The sequence below is a fragment of the Onychostoma macrolepis genome, chromosome 04 (genome assembly GCF_012432095.1).
Source record: "Onychostoma macrolepis isolate SWU-2019 chromosome 04, ASM1243209v1, whole genome shotgun sequence".
Lineage (NCBI taxonomy): Eukaryota > Metazoa > Chordata > Actinopteri > Cypriniformes > Cyprinidae > Onychostoma > Onychostoma macrolepis.
In genome coordinates this window covers 13,441,856-13,460,455 of record NC_081158.1, presented here as the reverse complement: position 1 = coordinate 13,460,455, position 18,600 = coordinate 13,441,856, and the positions used below count along the sequence as shown (strand labels likewise).

General features: G+C 37.4%; 1 protein-coding gene across 1 annotated transcript; it reads left to right on the top strand.

Annotated features, from left to right (window-relative positions):
* Positions 1 to 593: 593 nt before the first annotated feature.
* Positions 594 to 18,432, top strand: LOC131538948 (SE-cephalotoxin-like). The gene is made up of 5 exons (XM_058773157.1): positions 594 to 620; positions 10,884 to 13,523; positions 16,847 to 16,983; positions 17,347 to 17,462; positions 17,653 to 18,432. The coding sequence occupies exons 2-5, from the start codon at positions 10,895 to 10,897 to the stop codon at positions 17,777 to 17,779; spliced, it is 3,009 nt and encodes a 1,002-aa protein (XP_058629140.1). The 5' UTR covers positions 594 to 620; positions 10,884 to 10,894; the 3' UTR covers positions 17,780 to 18,432.
* Positions 18,433 to 18,600: the final 168 nt, after the last annotated feature.

Sequence of the window (18,600 nt, the reverse complement as noted above, 5' to 3'; positions counted from 1 at the left end):
GGCAGCGTTGCATTCAAGTGTTAAATCAAGGCCTTTTTTTCTTAAAATATCTACAGTGGCATGCAGATGTTTGGGAACTGCTGGTCAAAATTTCTGGTACTGTGAATAGCAGTTGAAAGTAAGTAAAAAAAAGTACTAAAGTGTGTGTGTACTAAACTCCAAAATGCATGAAGGTAAAGATTAGTGTTATTTTTGAAAGCCCCAAAGATTTGAGGTCTCAGATATCTTTTACTAAGGTCTCAGAATATACGTACTGTAGCTTGTCAGAGATATGGCTTGTTCACAATCATTATTAGGAAAGGACAGGTGGTGAAAATTTTGAAGCTTTATACTCTTGACACCTCAAACTTAGCCCCAGCAATCAGCAGCCATGGGTTATGATACTATCTGTCATGATAGACTAAGCCATTGGTCTCAAATTCAATTCCTGAAATGCCACAGCTCTGCACAGTTTAACTCCAACCATAATCAAACCATTCAGGATTACTAGAAACTAGAAACTTCCTCTTTTTTTTTTTTTGTTGTTGTCATGGTCATGTGATTCATTAGCTTTAGTATAAATAGCCCAGTAGTGGTTGTAGTCTTTGTCTGAATTTGTACCTGTATGATCGTGTGTTGAGGTGAGTTATTGTGGTGTTTTATTGTTTTGCATATTGTATCTCAACATCATTGGAATTGAGTGGTGACCAGGCATTTGCAGCTCCGAAGCGTTGAAATAAACCACCTCTACATCTCAGACTAGCTCCGTCATTAGGTTATTTTAAACGAAAATTGAAAGTGCATTTACTTGAATTAGCGTTTGGTTCTGTAGACTGATTAGCAAGAACCTTTTTTATAACATTAATTGTTGTCGATCATTGTTTGTCTGAAAGTTAATATTGTGCTAATTTTATTTAGAGATTGTACAGCACATTGGTCAGTGTTACATTGCTTTAATTGTGATATTATGTACCTATTTTAAACATTTACATTTTACATTTTTATTGACTCACAAATGCAACCAAAATATATAACTTGAAGTGTTATCTGAAATTTACACATCCTGTTTCTCAATTGTAATATTCACCAAAAATAGGCCTACTTTTTTTCATTTTTTATAATAAAGATAAATAAATAATTGGAACAATAATAATAATAATAATAATAATAAAAAAATCTATAATCACAAATTAAGATCAGTAATCTTATGACAACAGTCAAGAAAATCTTTCAGGCTTCTGTGCTAAAATGTGCAATGTGTAAAATAGTGTAAATCCACATTAGGGAAAAGAAAAAAAAAAAAGAGGTACTCCGGTTGTACAAAAAAAAAAAGGGTCACACTTTATATTAGGTGGCCTTAACTACTATGTGCTTACATCAAAAAATAAGTACAATGTACTTATTGTGTTCTTATTGTATTGCAAAACAGTTTTGCTGCTATTGAGGTGATATATACAGTATATTGACCCGAATATAAGACGACCCTGATTATAAGACGACCCCTTTTTCCAGATGTACCTTTTGTAAAAAAGGCTTTTTGAAAACCAAATCTTTTTTTCTTTTTTCCCCCACATTTTTTCTTAAATTATTTTCATATTGCACATTTTCCCTATTTTAATTTTTGTTTTGAAAGTATGGTAAATACTGGTAAAATGTACCAACAATGATATTGCAAAATATACACTTTTTGATAGCTTAATATGGCTTTAGAATAGCATCAGGTTGACTAATTATTTAGGCTACTTAAGTTATGAAGGGGTAATAGTTATAATAAATAATAGTTATAGCTATAATGAGAGAGAGCTAGCGAACAAAATAAGGGTTAGGCGTAAAAAAGCATATAGTTATTGTGTTGTGGCCCCGTACCTGAAATTTGCTTAGGGCCCCCAAATCACTAAGTCCGCCCCTGGTCAGGACTCGATATAGGGACTGCCTAAAGGCACAAGCTGAGTATAAGAGATGCTCGGGACAGTTGAAAGGATTGTCAAGCGCTGTGTGAGGAGTTTTCGGTGTTCACACATCCGAAGCGCACGCACACAGACAGCCGCATCGACAGCGTGCGAATACTGAATTGAGTTATCTTTTGCTTTTTTGCGCTTGGGTGAACAAATACCAACAAAATCACATCAAAATGCAGTCTTGGGGAATACCCTAGTAAGCACAGACGGTTAGGCCTATGTATTAACAAACTGTTGAGAAAGAAAATGCATGTGTATCAGTATATTGGATCCCTGCTTTCGTTCTTAGTGAAAGCAGACTAACATTAAACCTCTGTCAAAGAAAACAAAATCTCTCACTGCTTGACTGAACAACTTTTGTAACTATAATAATGATTAATCTATATTTATTTAATTTATACAGTGAAGACTATGCAGGGTTATTTTATTTATAATTATTATATTTCTCTACCTTAAAATGTCTTTTAGACCTACCTGAAAAACACTGTTTATTTAATTTGTGTCTTTGTTCTATTGTATTTATTTTCAATAGATTATTATTGCTATTGCTTGGTTATCTGTATCTGATTGCTAGCACTGAGCCCATAGTAGCAGCCAAAAAGTCTTAAAAATAAGATTTAACAGCTTTATTTTTGCGATTTAAAAAAAAGTGTGTGTGTATATATATATATAGTCTTCAAATATGGGTACTGACTTATGTTTTAAAATCACTTACAGAGGAAGTTTGGTCCCATCAGGATAACATGACAGTCACGACTCGTGCTGCTGTAAGCTTTTCTTTTTCTTTTGTTTTCACTTGCGATCTTTACAACACACATTACATTACATATTTCATGGCACACTCGTTTTATATGTTTTTGGCGCCACCTATTGTTGTGGGTATTATTGACATGTCAAAGTCTTGAGACCCTCAATATAAGACGACTGCGTTTTTTCACATGTATTTCCAAGAAAAAAACATTGTCTTATATTCGGGTCAATACGGTACTAAAAAACAGCCGATGTGTTAATAATGCATTGATAGATGCAATGTAAATCAAATCAAAAATACACAGACCAGTGGCCTGTTGCATGAAGCTAGTTGAACAAACTCGAGTTGGTTTAACTCTCAGAGTAGATTTAGAGTTGATAAAACTATACAAATTCAACCTAGTTGAGATCAAGTTCAATGAGCTCACAACACTCAATATAAATGTTCTGTCACTTGTGTGTCAACTCAGGTTTGATCCAGAGTTTGTTATTAACTGTAGAGTGTGTGGACCTGGAAGTGTGATGTGCAGCGAACAGACAATCACACATAACATGAAGAGTGTCAGTTTGATTTACACAATACACTTGTTGAAGATTGAAGAATTATGTGATAATAAATGTAAACATATGTACAAGGCAGGAATAAACACTGCTGCTGCAGTATGAGAAAGTATGAAAAAGCAGCAGAAAGAAAATGTATGACTATATCAATGTAACTGAAAATAAATAATTTTGATTAATAAATAGAAGTTTATTAATAAGAAGAAACGAAAAGCTTAGTCATTTTAAAAACTACATTAAAGCTTGTGTTTATGTATAGATTTGTAATATTTAAATGAAAAGTAATTTAATTGTCAGTTCATAATAATCCTATTAATATTTTAATTATAATTATAATTCATATAATCATATTTATCAGCAAAAGGCAATTTTGTCTCAATTTTTTTTTTCACTGTTATTTATTTTAATTTGGAGCAAGAGCTACAGGAAGAGTCTGTAACTGTGAATAAGACCTGAAGAAGACCAATGTACCAAACAAACTAATATATTTAAAATGATGCCAAGCATGAGAAGGACAAGCAATGAATTCACATAGTACATTCTATGTGGCACATACGAATTCTGAGTGGATTTTAGATTATCTGAGCCTGATGGAAGGGGAGATGGGACAGAAATGCAGTAAGGACTGGGAAACAAGCACTCTCCCACAATCAGTCAGAGGATTGGATACCCAGAGACCCGTTGCATGAAACTAGCTGAACAAACTGTAAGTTTCAAAGGTTAGAATTGACAAAACCATACAAATCCATCCTGGTTTAGATCTGGGCAACGTTTTCCAAAAGCATCGTAAGCCTAAGTACATCGTAGACCCATTGCCACCAATGGAGCTACGATCAATTTAGGCTTACGATGCTTTTGGTGAAACGCAGCCCTGGTCTGGTCTAGTTCTGCTGGCTCACAATACTCAATAGAATCGTTCTCAGTCAACTCAAGTTTAATCCAGAGTTTGTGATTAACTCTGAAGTTACCTCTGATTATCTATGAAGCTGTGAAATTACAATTGCAGAGTAGCATTCTCGAAAAATTACAGTCTGGTTTTAGGAATAAACATAGTATTGAGTCTGCCTTATTAAACAACATGTCGACTCTGGTGATTCAGTCATTTTAGTGCTTTTAGATTTGAGTGCAGCATTTGATACTGTTGACCATGGCATTGTTATCTTAGTAACCAAACCTTTTTAGTAGGCATTGGACACAGTCTCATCCGCAGCAACCTCTTACCTTTGGTGTTCTTCAAGGCTCTGTTTTGGCTCATACTTGTTTTCTTTGCACAGGTGTCCATTAGGTTCAGTTTTTAAGAAGCACGGTGAGGGTTTTTCTTTTTATGCAGACCGCACCCAAATCTATCTGCCTTTGAAACATAATGGCAAGAAAGTTCTAGAAACCTTGCTTGCACGTCTAGCCGATATAAGATCTTGGCTGTCTCTAAACTTTTTACATTTAAATGAGAGTAAGACAGAAGCCATTTTTTGGGGCCTCCCAGCTAACAATTTTACGTTATAAAAAAGTTCCCGTAACGTCCTCATCAAGTTATAAAAACGTTATATTTGAATGTTCTTAGAACATTCAAAACGTCCAGTTTTTTAGACGTTGTGTTTTTAGAACGTTTCAGTCTCTCGTTATATTAATGTTCTAAGAATGTTCCACTCCCATTATACTAATGTTCTAAGAACGTTCCCATAACGTTCTCGTCAAGTTATAAAAACATTATATTTGAATGTTCTTAGAACGTTCAAAACGTCCAGTTTTTTAGACGTTGTATTAACGTTCTTGTTTGGTTATAAGAATGTTATTCAAAACGTTTTTAGAACGTTTCAGTCTCTCGTTATATTAATGTTCTAAGAACGTTACATAAAATGTTATAAGAACGTTCCACTCCTATTATACTAATGTTCTAAGAACGTTCCCGTAACGTTCTCATCAAGTTATAAAAACATTATATTTGAATGTTCTTAGAACGTTCAAAACGTCCAGTTTTTTAGACATTGTATTAACGTTACTGTTTGGTTATAAGAACGTTATAAATTTTTTTTTTTTTAAGAATGTTCGTCTCTCTTTATATCAGTGTTCTAAGAACGTTATGCAAAACATTTGAATATTCCATTCTTTCATTACTTTACTGTTCTCTTAATGTTTAAGATCATGTAACATTTATTTAGTTACAGATGTTTGCCGAGTGTTAAAAACAATGTTTATGTTATCAATGACATATGTACCAAGAATAAGTTCAATACATTCAGTCATGTTCTAATATCAAACAATCTGATATAGTGCCTTTAAACAATAAAAAAATAAAAGCATCTTCAAGATTCAAGTTGCAGCAACAAAACTCAAGAACCAATTAAGTGTTTTAGAACTTCAAAGCAAATTTTCAGATGTTAAAGAGAGTATTACATTTTAGAATTTGTGTTGTTGAATGACCTAGAAACATGTATAAATTTTTTTTAAAAAAGAACGTTTTTTGATAAGTTTGAGAGAACCTTAGCCAAAGTTACGAGAACGTTCCCTGTTAGCTGGGCTTCTGTGGGTAAAGGAAAATTTTGAATATTTAAATTCTCACATCAAACTGACTGAGAAATTTGGGAGTTGTATTTGATTCCTCCCTTACAACTGATCAACATAAATACAGTAGTTAAGTCAAGCTTTTTTCTTTTAAAACTTATGTCTAAAGTTAAGTCATTTTCTACCTCTTAAAGATCTTGAAAGGGTCACACATGCTTTCATCTTATCTCATTTGGACTACCGGACTAATGCTGCAGCAAGATTTTTAATAAAACTAATAGTTTTTTGCAGATATTTATATTGCATAGATTATAAATAAATATAAATATATACATATAAATACAACCTTCAATATCACACATTATACAGTTTCTCAAAAGGCAGAAATGCTGACAATTCTGCCTTGTCTGCCTTGCCATTCATACATCAACGTTAATGCTTCTCATTTACTGTGAATGGGTGAACATCCTATCTAATTGCATGCAAGGTTTCAGCCACATTATGCAGGCTAGTCTAGTGTAATGAGCAAGCTAGTGCTATTGAAAATGTATAACTGTAACAACCACTGCTCAGGTAATTTTAGATGGTTTATAGTACCTGTTTCAGTGCATCAAAATAATACGTTATATTGAACTACAATATACTATTATTAACAATAGATGAAATGTTTAGACCTCTACTGATGAGTAAATCTAGAGTGTGTCCACGATCGTGTGTGGGTCCATACACATGCTGAATCAGGTCAAAAGTGTTTAAAACAGTTATAATTTCTTTTGTAGTTTTGATTTCTGCAGTATCTATGTGAATATTAAAATCCCCTGCAATAGCAAAACAGTCAAACTCTGAGGAAATCATTGATAACAGTTCTGTGAACTCTTCAACAAAGGCTGGAGAGTATTTTGGAGGCCTGTAAATAATGATAAACAGAGTGCGTGGAGCACCTTTCAGCACAATACCTAGGTATTCAAAAGACAAATACTAACCAAATGACACTTGCTTGCATTGATAAACATCTTTTAGGAGAGGTGGAGGTGTAGCTGCTCTACTTACAGGCCTGCAGACACTTGTAAAATTAAAGTTAGGAGGGGCTGTTTCATTAAGGACTGTTGCACTGCAGCTGTCTTCTAGCCATGTTTCATTTAGAAACATAAAATCCAGGTTGTTTGTGGTTATTGATCAGAAATGATTATTTTTTTTAGTGAGTGAATGTTTAAAAATGCTAACTTGATGGAATTACATTTTTAGATTGATGCATAATAGGCCGCAGATTAGATGGGTCAGCCGTACGGCTTGAGAAGGCCTTAGACTTTCTATCGCGTGATAAAACAGAAATATAGAAGGCTACAGGCACACTGGGTTCCCGCTTGTTCTGTAAACATTTGTGTAAGTTGCTACTAACATAGCAGGGACCCGATACACATAACTGAGAGTAGCTATCAGTTGTTTTTGGTTCACCTACAGCCGATGGAGGAGGGTTTGGGCCCTGGTGTTGTGGCAGCGGTCAAAGAGCTTTCACAGGAGGAGGATGATGAGCTGGGTCCACAGGCTTTGGTGGTTGTGGGGCCCGCCGTTTTTTAGTTGATATCTGGGGGGCTTGCAGCGAAAGAGTGGGAGAGTTTGGTCCCAGCATACACCAGTTCCTCCATTTTCTGTGAGAAGTTTAGAAGTGGAGATGCTGGAGAGAGGGATAGTGTGTCTGGTGAGCGAGGCTCTGCCTCTGGTGTTTCCGGTGACTGTGATATGTTGTCCTGGGTTCCCTGGCTGTTTTCCAGAAAGTCGTCCTTGGGTGCTGAGTCTTGGAGCTGATGTAGTACGTCACAATCTGTTTGTGATGAGCTCTGTGGGCAGGGGTCAGCCAGCATAGTTTCCATAAGCAGAGTTTGTTTTGGCTGCGTGGCGTTATCAATGTCCTTGGGATGTCAACCACATGATGACTCGGAAGCTGATATGAAGTCCTGTGGTCACTCATATTCTGTACAGGTGTGTGTGTGCCATTCAGGCCGAGTGGATTGGCACACACCACTGAAGGATGACGGAGGACGAAATAGGTATTGTCCTTTAGCACTCTTGCACCAAGTTTGTTTGGAGGCCATCCAGTTTAAACAGTTGTCTATGGCCCCAGAAAAGATTGAAGTTGTCGATGAAGTTGACTCCTTTTATACTGCAGGTTCTTTGTAGCCATGTCTTCAGCCCAAGCAGCCGTGAAAACATGTTAGTTCCCCTTGCTGGGTCCACTGATGAACGACTTAACTTCAAGTCTTTGAAGTGTTTCAAAGAGTTCACTGAAATCCTTCTTAAGGAGTTCTGACTGCTCTTTCCGAATATCTTCCCCACATGGATGATGATTCGTCTTGTGCTTCATCAGAATGTTCCGAAGTTCCTTGTTCACATCGGAGACGGTTGCTTGAGGAAAGCAGCATGTAGTTGTAGTCCTGCTACTGATGTTTCTGATAATAGAGTCGCCCACTATCAGAGTCCTGGGCTCGGCTGCGCTCTGAGCTGAATGCTGCTGTCTGCTCGACCTTGAGCGCCTGTTAGTAGAAATGTTAGCTGCTGGCTGATCTATGTTCAATCACATTTGGGGATTCCTCACCCACATTCATTAATGCTTTAAATCTGTTCTCAAGATGTATAGGGGGTGGTAGAATACCAGTGTTTGCAAGCCTTGTCATAGCCGTATCTGGGGTAGAGGATGCTACGGCAGCAATACGAGATACTCGTGACAATCTGATGTCTCAAGTGCCTTTGGGTCTCGGTCCTTGTTTGTGCCATCGATTAGTCTGTTGATCAGTTCCGGCTTGTTCCTCTACACTTGGTATAAACTGTTGAGGTTCACTAGATTTCACAGGACTCACCGGCTGTATGTTGAGGAGGTCCGTGATGATGATTTGCTGTGTGTTCCACCTGTTTTGGAAGTCCAGCAAGTAACTTTGTTTCAAGAACCACAATCCTTTGTAGTAGTCTGTGGCAGTTCATGCAGCAAGTAGATTCCACAAGAGGCATTTTCTTTCCTGTCTGTTAGAATGTCAGCAGCTGTGTTTTATCGTCTCTGGAATGTAAGCTGCTGGCAGTGGGAGGCAAAGAGTATTCCAGTCCCAAAAAGTTTTTAGTTTGGTGTTTGTGCCAAAACTGTGTTGTTTGAGCACTGTGCTGATCTGCTGAAGTTAAAGTCTGAGAAAAGTACATAAACAGGGAGCAAAGCGCAGAGCAGTAAGCAACAGCGTCCGAACAGTAGCGAAGCCGGAAGCGAAATCAACTGGATATCAACTGGATGGAGTCTCCATTCTCCCGGAAGCGTATGCTGGCGTGAAAGCTCGTCAGCTGCACGATTGAGCAGGCCCAGAATATAAATGGCACGAAGCGACCTCAGATGCATCTGACTCCATAGAAGGAGATGGTTGGCGAGTTGCGACATACGACAGAAGCATAGGACCAGTACGTGCTTGCCTCGTAGCAACGTTTTGAAGCGGCCCAGCGCAAGACGTACCGTAAGCAACTCTGGGGTCTAAACCTAATATTTAAGTGTTTGCTGCTTCTTTCTGTGGATTCAAGAAGAAACATTTTTTACGAAAGGATGATTTTGTAGTCATAGATACACGCATGCTTTGTACTATCATAAAAAAGGACATTTTACATCTGAGAAACAAATTAACCTATTATTGTTAAGCACTTTATTAACAGATATTTGCAAACAGAGAATTAATAATAAACATTGGTCTAAACATTCATAATCATTCATTATGTTAGTACAGTGTAAACACGTATTACTTTTATATCATATTGTGTTATATTCTATAGAGCAGTGGTTCTCAATTTTTAAAAATCATATTCTATGAAGATATTTTGTAAATTTACTACTGTAAATATATCAAAACGTCGTTTTTGATTAGTAATATGCATTGCTAAGAATTCATTTGGAAAACTTTAAAGGCGATTTTCTCAATATTTAGATTTTTTTGCACCCTCAGATTCCAGATTTTCAAATAGTTGTATCTCGGCCACATATTGTCCTATATGTGCTTATTTAGCTTATTTATTCAGCTTTCAAATGATGCATAAATCTCAGTTTCGAAAAATTGACAGTTAAGACTGGTTTTGTGGTCCAGGGTCACATATATCTATTGTAACAATGTACAAAAAATAATATTTCCATAGAATGACACTTAAATAGGCCTATTCGTATTATGTAGTATAATGTATAATATAATATAAAGTTATAAGCAGCCCACAATTAGCGTATTATGTTACGTTACCTCTTATGGCTCCAACAAGGTTTTGTTCCGTCCTCCACGCAGTGCCAACTCACAAAAGACTATTAGCGAAGCAGCGTGGAGAGCCACTTCTGGGCTGCGTCTGACAAGTGCCACCGTGCGGCTGGTTTAGACACAAGCACTGACTTGAGTGGCCGCTCTATGATCAGCTCTGGTGGCCGTGTCAGAGCCGTAACACGGCAAAGACATATGCAGTGATATGCAGATCAGCTTTATCATGCTGTTAAAAATTAACCATCCATTTATCATATCATTATAATGTGACAATCGGGTGCTGTTATCTAAATCAGAGAAAAATATAGGTGCATTTAATTTATAAGTCCGTGAAAGTGATTTTGTGCCTCTTTGCGATGGCACAATAAAGCAACGTTTACTTGCAGAACTCAAGCTTCTAGAGGGCACATAAGTCTGAAGTAATGAATTTGCAGAGCCAGTGGTGGTTTTGAAGGCGAACATTAATGCCTTGAATTTTATGCGAGCAGCTATTGGTAGCCCGTGGAAATTGACAACCAGAGGTGTGATGTGCATTCTTTTCAGCTCATTAAAAATTTATCTTGCTGCCGCGTTCTGGATTAATTCCAAATTCTATTTGCAGCTGCGGTTTTGGGTGAAGTTTGAGCTCATCTGCGCATCACTAGTGTGTTGCATTATAAGCAGATTGTGAACTAACCCTTTCACACTTGATTTTAAAATCTAGCTAACGCACTAATTGTTTTGAACGCACCATGTGATAGCATGCTCCAGGGACCAGCCTAGAGTGATCACACCAGTGTGACTGCATGCTTCAAAGTGTTAGGTGACAGCAGGTCACATATTCAGTGCTTCTAATTACACATTTAATGCATTCTTTCTTTTTAAACAGGTGAAGCTGTCATGGCTACTGGGAAGACTTTCCTCACTATCCTTTGTCTGCTTCTGTACAGCTGTTTAAGCACAGCTGAAATTGATGTCTCCCAAGTCAATAAAGTGGAGAAGGGCATGACAACGACTAAAGAATTTCTCCAAAGTCTCAGTGAAGTTTTTAAAAAACAGGGGAAAGACACAGCTCATGACCCACCCACAAAAGTCCTAAAAGTCTTTGGTTCTCTTGGCAAAGTTGCAGCAAGTTTTGGCTTTATCAGGTCTTTAATTAGCTTCATCTTTGCATCCATTCCCCAGTCGGATCCCACGCTTGAGTTCATGAAGGAACAATTTGCTGAGGTCAACCGTAAACTCATCTCTCTCTCCCTTCAAGTTTCCACCCTGCAAACAGGAATGAAATGGACAAACTATGCAAGCAGCTACGGCAAAGATGAGAATGTGATCAAGAACTCCTGGGCCAAGTTAACAGAATTCATACAGACTGCTCCTTTTGCCTCCACGCAGGAGCAGAAGACCAGGCTGGCTAAGAGTTTCACCACTTTCTATGAAAACACTGGCACAGGCAAGAGTGTTGCTAATTTATACAGATACATCACTGAGAACAATAATGTCAGCTTGAATAAAAATCTCTTAAAGCTCATCATCAAGAAATCCAATGGTAATTTTAATGTTCTGGTGCAATACTCCACCTACTTCACCACTCTGATGGTTTCAGGACTTAAGTTAAATGTGTTTTATCACAAATTAAAGGGCTGTGATGGTGAAGTAAAGGTACAAGAAGCAGCCAAACAATTGTCCAACACTTTATCAGCCATACAGGATGCCTTGATTGAGTGTGCTGGTGACTTTGAGAAGTGGGCTCACAAGGACGCTGTGAAACTTAGCAGTCAACGATTCTCAAGTAGAGAAAAGCTAGCTTCAGTTATTAAGCATCATTTGGAGAGCAAGTTCCACTGGTTCAAATGGGTAGTGATTGCCCACCCAAAAGATGCTCGAAATGAGTTTACCTTTGGACACTCAATTAATATTGATGTTCAAAAAAAGACATCTGTTCACATAATTCATCAAGAAAAGGGTTTTACTGTTGATCAAAACATTAAGCACAAAGTTACATCCAGTTTGCAAAAAGAATTATTAAAACTGATCAATACTCAGAAGTGTGGAACAATGAAGGATAAGCTGCTCCACAGGTTGGGCGCTAAAGTTACCAGCCACATACAGTTTCTTCATGCTGTTACAAAACCATCAGAATATGCTCAAACAGATGTGCCGGATATTAAACTGAGCTATCAGTTAGCAGGATACGCTAAGAACACTCCCAGAAACTTTAATATCTTCCTTAAAGGAAATACTGTGGTGAAAACTCCTTGTTCAGATGTGAATTGCAACCATGGAGAATGTAAACCCATCAAGGACACCACACAAGTGTTCTGCAAGTGCTATAAGATGTTCCATGGTCCAGCTTGTGAGGAAAGCATTCAAAATATTATTAACTATGCAGCTGTTGAAGGTGAAATCAATAGCGTGATCTATAAACCTGTCCCTGATCTGACAAAAATTTATTTTAGTGTCCAGGAGCTGAAGAAATACACACAAGAAATAGTTGAATCTGTCCGACATGACGTCCAGTGGACACGAACCTTTGTCAAATACAACAATGTGATTCAGAAGTTTCGCTTCATCAGCACATTACATTCACGACTTAAAAACAGTGCAATAACCCAATGCCACTATGTTTCTGAAGTTAGAGCTCAGCTCACAGGAGGAGGACACTCATTTCAATTTTATCTCACAGAATTTCACCACATGATGATGGGCACTGGAGTTGGAGACAAACACAACATTCTGGATATTTTTCGCAAATCGCTGGTTCAGGACTCCCAAAAACAGTCTGGTGAGCCAGTAGAGTGCTCAAAATACTACACTGACCAGATTGATTATTTTGTGCGCTACATGTTTGCCCTAGAAAAGGAAGCTGTTTTAGCTTGGTCGAAATATCTGCTGGTCACTGGAAAAGCAGGAAACATTGTTGAGAAGGTTTTTAAGGATTATGTTTCGCAGCAGTGGAGACTCTTCAATAAAAACGGATGTGGCCCTCTAAAGGCCGCGGATCTTCAGAACAACCATTGCAAGGAGCTGTACCACAGCACAGCCCAGCAGCAAGTCAAAATTAAATGTGGTGGATTATTCAAGCCTTTCCCACATACCGTGGGGTGCTCTGGAGGGCAGTGGAGCGCCTTGCCTGTCTGCTACGCTGAGCAGGTAAACGGGAGAGTTGAGTGCAAATCTGAAGGTAGAGCCACCATCTGTAAGGCCTCATGCTCGCCTGGCTGGGGCTCCGCCACACACCCTCTACCTGCTCAGTATAAATGCCCACAGCAACCCTGTCCATCCTTCACACCACACAAGTGTAACAACTGCATGCAAAACAGCGTTTGTAAGGCCCATGAGGTCTGCACTGGCTCCATTGGCACATGTCGTGAAACATGCCAAGTTAAACCCTGTGGAGTGAACGCCAAATGCTTCTCCTTCAATCACGACAGGAGCTGCACCTGTGTGAGCCCGTGGAAAGGAGACCCTTACCACCAGGGCTGCAGAAGTCAAGACCTCCAGTGGGTTCGTACCAGAGGAGTGCCCAGCAGTATGCAAACTCTTTTACTTCACATATAATTGCATTAGATTAGGCTGATTCTTAATTTTAATATGCCAATGCCAATGTCCGTGCTTTCAAGTTAATGTGCAATATCAAATCTTTGCATTTTTAAGCACATGAACATCTTCATGACTAAGCTTCTTCTGACAGTTCCATTCTGTATCTGATTCCATGTAATGCAATGATAAAATCATGTACTCATGTAATAGTATTACAATGGATTGAACTGATAAGCACAGAAAACTGAAGGACTGTCGGGCTAGTGCAAGCCAAAGCTAACAACAAGCCAGATGTGGCCAATAGCCTCATACCCCAAGCTGCTGAGCCCAAAATAATGCTGCGTTTCCACTGTCAGACCAGCGCTACCCTAAAAACCCACCCTTAACACGCCTCTCTAAAGCAAATGTCCCACAACCCAACTATTTCATCAACAAGAGAAATATTAATGAAAACTATCACAAAACGAACATGACAGAAGCAGACGTTTGGTCCTTAAAAAGACTCTAGCATCAATAGTTTATAAACATATTACAGTGACACTAATCTACAAATTTCTGTCAAAAGTGCTCAATGTTACTAAATCAAACTAAAATGTATTATTATTTCACGTAAAAAGAGAACATACATACTTATTCAGTTGCGGCTGCTCCATTTATTTGTAATCACAGAAATGCACAAAACAACTAAATTTTATATATTTAAGTCCCAAGGACAAACTAATATAACACAATAAAAACATATTGACAAACCCTCAAAAATGTTTGGGCGCTTTCTCCCATCTCACTATACTGTTATCCCTTTTATCCAAAGCATCAGAGGGAGCTCACCAACAGAAAACGAAAGTTATGAGTTAAACAGAGTATATGAAACTTATGATGTATGCGAATGCATAAGTCCAGTATTAACAAAGACACAGGGAAAACACTTTAGTATAGGGACCAGTTCTCACTGTTAAATAGTTGCTTATTAGCATGCCTATTAATAACATATTGGGGGTTTATTAGTACTTATAAAGCACATATTCTACATCTCTAATCCTAACCAATACCTAAACAACAACTACCTTTTTAAGCAGCAAATTAAGAGTTTATTGAGGCAAAAGTCATAGTTCATGTTTTTTTTAATAGTGAGAATTGAAACAAAAGAAAAATAAGTGCAGTTTTATTTACGGAAGTATAATCCAAAATCCAAACAAACAAAGACTTGACTTGAAACAGCTTTATTCCATAAAGTGATCCAAAATACAAACATAATCCGAACTGACTTGGCATTGAACAGACTTAACTCAACGACAGCGGGTTACAACATCAATACACAACCAGAGATAATGGCAACATGCTGGCTACTTATAGCAAACAATACAGGTCACGTGACAAAAATCAACCAGTGAGCAAACAGAACTGAGAGTAACATGACAGGACAATAACCATTCAGAACAGGGGCCTGTTCCATAAAAGACGCTAAGAAAAGCGGGAATTAAAGTCCAAAACCTGACTTGAAATAGCCTAACAAATCAATCGGGACTAAATCGGTTTCATAAATGACAATTGAAGTTCATGCAATCTCACTAATTCGAGCCAGGTTCAGTGAGTCAGGATAATTTGATGTACAGGCTTATTCTTAAGCAGCCCTTAATGTCGATCATGGATCAAATCGATCCACCATGGCAAACAGCGAATATTTGTGTTGTTTAATGCATTTGAGACGTTGTGTTTTCCTCAGTGCATAACTGACACCATCACGGGTATATTTTTCATCTGTAAATGTTAGAAAGTCATGCAAATATATCCATTTTGCTGTCAGGAGTGGGCGAGGCTTAGCGAGCGAACGAGCGCTGCTGAGCGCATGCGCGCAGCACAGACAGAGCAGAATTTAATAATAGCGCAATAATTCATAATACAATATAGATTCTGCTCAAATATTTGTTGTTGGACATTAAATGTGACACATAGAATTTTAATCCTACATATAAGTGTATTTTTATGATAGCAGTAACTGTAAATCAAATGTAAGCTGGCTAATACAGCCATACTAGCTCAAATGAGATAAATGTGTGTTCCTCTTATTAGTTAAAATGTAGTCTGATTTCTATTATTTATTTTATTTTTTAATTCAGTGATTTTAACTTTTGATTTAGTGTTTTTAATGCTTTAAAGAGCCATTTTAGATTGCAATGTTTTAATGTTTTAATAACCATAAAAGGTGCAATTGTCATAAATTCAGAGAGAAAGGCTGCATGGGTAGAAACCGCTGATCAACTATACGCGTAGCAACTATGTTAAAATGTCATTAGCCTACATTTTGGGCACAATACATTAAATACAGTTGGTTGTAGCCTATTTTTTATTTATTTGATTATTTAAGGTGTATTTTCTGTATACTTTTATTTTTGGACTAATAATAAAGTCAACTAATTGTTTGTGAGAGAGTCAGTGGTAATATCGATGAGTTCCTATTGGTCAGAGTTAGAGAAGCTCAGCTTAGCCTGACAGTTAGCCTGCTCCTGACCAGGTTAGTTTGCCAGCATAAGTTGCCACAGTGACTGAGCTTGAGCTATGGTAATTTTGCTTTCAGAAACCAAATCAAGTGAAAATAAGTCAGAATTACTGAAATAAGCCTGCCTTATTTGGTAAACTAGTTTTATGGAACAGGCCCCAGGACACAATGAACAAAGGAACCAATAGCAGGAATACATGAGGGCAAGGGAAGCATGACACAAACAGGGACCATGACTAAACTCCAAAATAAAAAACACGAAAACATGAACGTGAAACAAAACCCAAAAACCCAACATTACACCAATATGGAATCAAATAAATGCATGATTAGTTCTTTCAGTGGTCTCTGGTATTTAAAAGCATAACAAATTTTCATTAAAGCCTTACAAACCATTGTTAGCATTTGTAGCCTTTAGCATTACATATAATACATTTCTGCTCCAGAATTCCCATCAAATTGCAATCGTAAGTTATTGCAGATGCTTGCTGATGACTGAAGGTGAGTTTTAAAACAGATTAAAATGTTTACTTTAAATGTTTTAAATGCTGATGTTAGCTGATAGCTTGATACAAAAATGAGAAGCAGTGCCAAGCGTCTCCTAACTCATGATCACTCTTAAGTTTGCCTGCTTTGGACCAAAGTGTTCAGCGGGCTGAAAAACCCTGGCTGTTGGCCCTGAGGAAGCCCCGACAAGGCACGATCAAGCCTCGGAAGTGACAGTGGAAATGCAACCGGCCCTGGCTCGCTTTTGGCCCAACAGAGGAAATGCAGCTATTGAGCTTGATTAACCCATAATTCCTTGTGGTTTACAGATGCTGTTCGTTCTATAACCCAGCTTGCAGTGTGCAAAGCCATTGGACCTGACAGTGGGTGGCACAGTGGGTTTGTAAAGAATCAACGCTGCATCTATGAATATGACTGGAAAGAGCGTCACGCCAGTAGATATGAGGTACTCATAGTGCAGTATTTTGTTTTGGTCACTTGATTTTAAGATCTAATTATCGCTATTAACAAACATTAATTGTTAGTAAGGTAGTTGTTAAGTTTAGATATTGGGCAGGAGATGTAGAATATGGTCATGCAGAATATGTGCTTTATAAGTACTAATAAAGAGCCAATATGTTAATAATAAGCGTGCTAATAAGCAACTAGTTTATAATGAGAATTGGTCCCTATACTAAAGTGTTACCATTATTTTTTATATTTAAAGCACTAAAGATAACAAATACATGCAGAACAATTACACTGCAGGCAAGGAGATGACACCTGTCCTATTCTTTTTTACATTCTTTACTGTATAAATAATGTGCAGGTTCTTGTTGATCCATGTGGAGGACGTGGTTGGAAATGGATGCACGGGGTACAGTGGAACATGGTCTCATATGACAAATCAAGGAGGTTTCGTGGAGTCAGATACTACGTGTGTAGGTTAGTGCCAAAACAAATACAATTCATAATACTCATCTTGCAAAAAAGTAAACCTGTATAAAAAGTTGATCTTGGCAGACTTTAACTGAAAAAATATAATCCTCAGAAGGAAATGTTTTATTGAGTTAAAATCATGTCTCATTGTGCGTGTTTGTGATGGTGTTCTAATGTGTTCTTTCTCACCCAATAGTGCAACACGTAATGGCCTTGTAGGGAAGCTTTTCAACACTCGACACGGCTTTCTGTGCCATATTGCCAGGAAGAGAGATACCAGGCATGGAAGTTTCTATGCTCTGGTTCCACAACCATGTGTTTGAAGACACTTCACCATGATTCACTATTCAGTGCTTAAGTTTCTCTAGTTCATTTTTCAAGCTTTGCATTAGCGGAGGTGCTGTATTCATCTTTCGAAAGACCTAAATGAGAAGAAATACCCAACTCTCACAAAACATTTAAAAATGTAGCGCATACACAAAGTTATTATTAGTATTTTTATTCAGTTATTTTGCAGTGGGATATTTTTAGGATTAAAAAGAGTTCAAAAACATATTGGAGATTAAAATTTGATGAAAGTGAACAAATGGAGGACTGTACATTCCCACCTACAGGATATGTTATGTACATCTGGAGTAAAATCCAATGTTCTCTGCACAGTCAGTATATTTGTGAAATCAGTGCCATAATGTCCTTTGCTACCATCATGTTGTAAAATTTGACAGTGTGCAAATTCCAATGAAAAATAAGTGCTTCAATGTATGTTACTAGATTCATATTAGCTGTCTTGCTACTATTACTATTATGTATGAATTTTATAATATAAATATTAATATGATATCCATATATTATATTGTATTAATATTAAGCAAAAATACAATTATATAGGTAATTCTTCTTATTATAAGTGCAACAGACTATATTTCTATCCTTCACAGTCTTGCTTTCTTTGCATTAAAAAAATTAAGAACATCAATCTGTCCCTTGCACATCATTCACAGCAGAGTCCACATGAACAGTTTATATGTATGTGATATTATATGTGACTATATACACTGAACAAAAATATAAACGCAACACTTTTGTTTTTGCCTGCATTTTTCATGAGCTGAACTCAAAGATCTTAGACTTTTTCTATGTACAA

Bases quoted from the DNA above. Each gene is read 5' to 3' on its own strand.
- LOC131538948 (XM_058773157.1), top strand. From the start codon at position 10,895: ATGGCTACTGGGAAGACTTTCCTCACTATCCTTTGTCTGCTTCTGTAC. The intron at 13,524-16,846 runs GTATGCAAACTC...TGTGGTTTACAG, and splicing joins TACCAGAGGAGTGCCCAGCA to ATGCTGTTCGTTCTATAACC. The intron at 16,984-17,346 runs GTACTCATAGTG...AATAATGTGCAG, and splicing joins GTCACGCCAGTAGATATGAG to GTTCTTGTTGATCCATGTGG.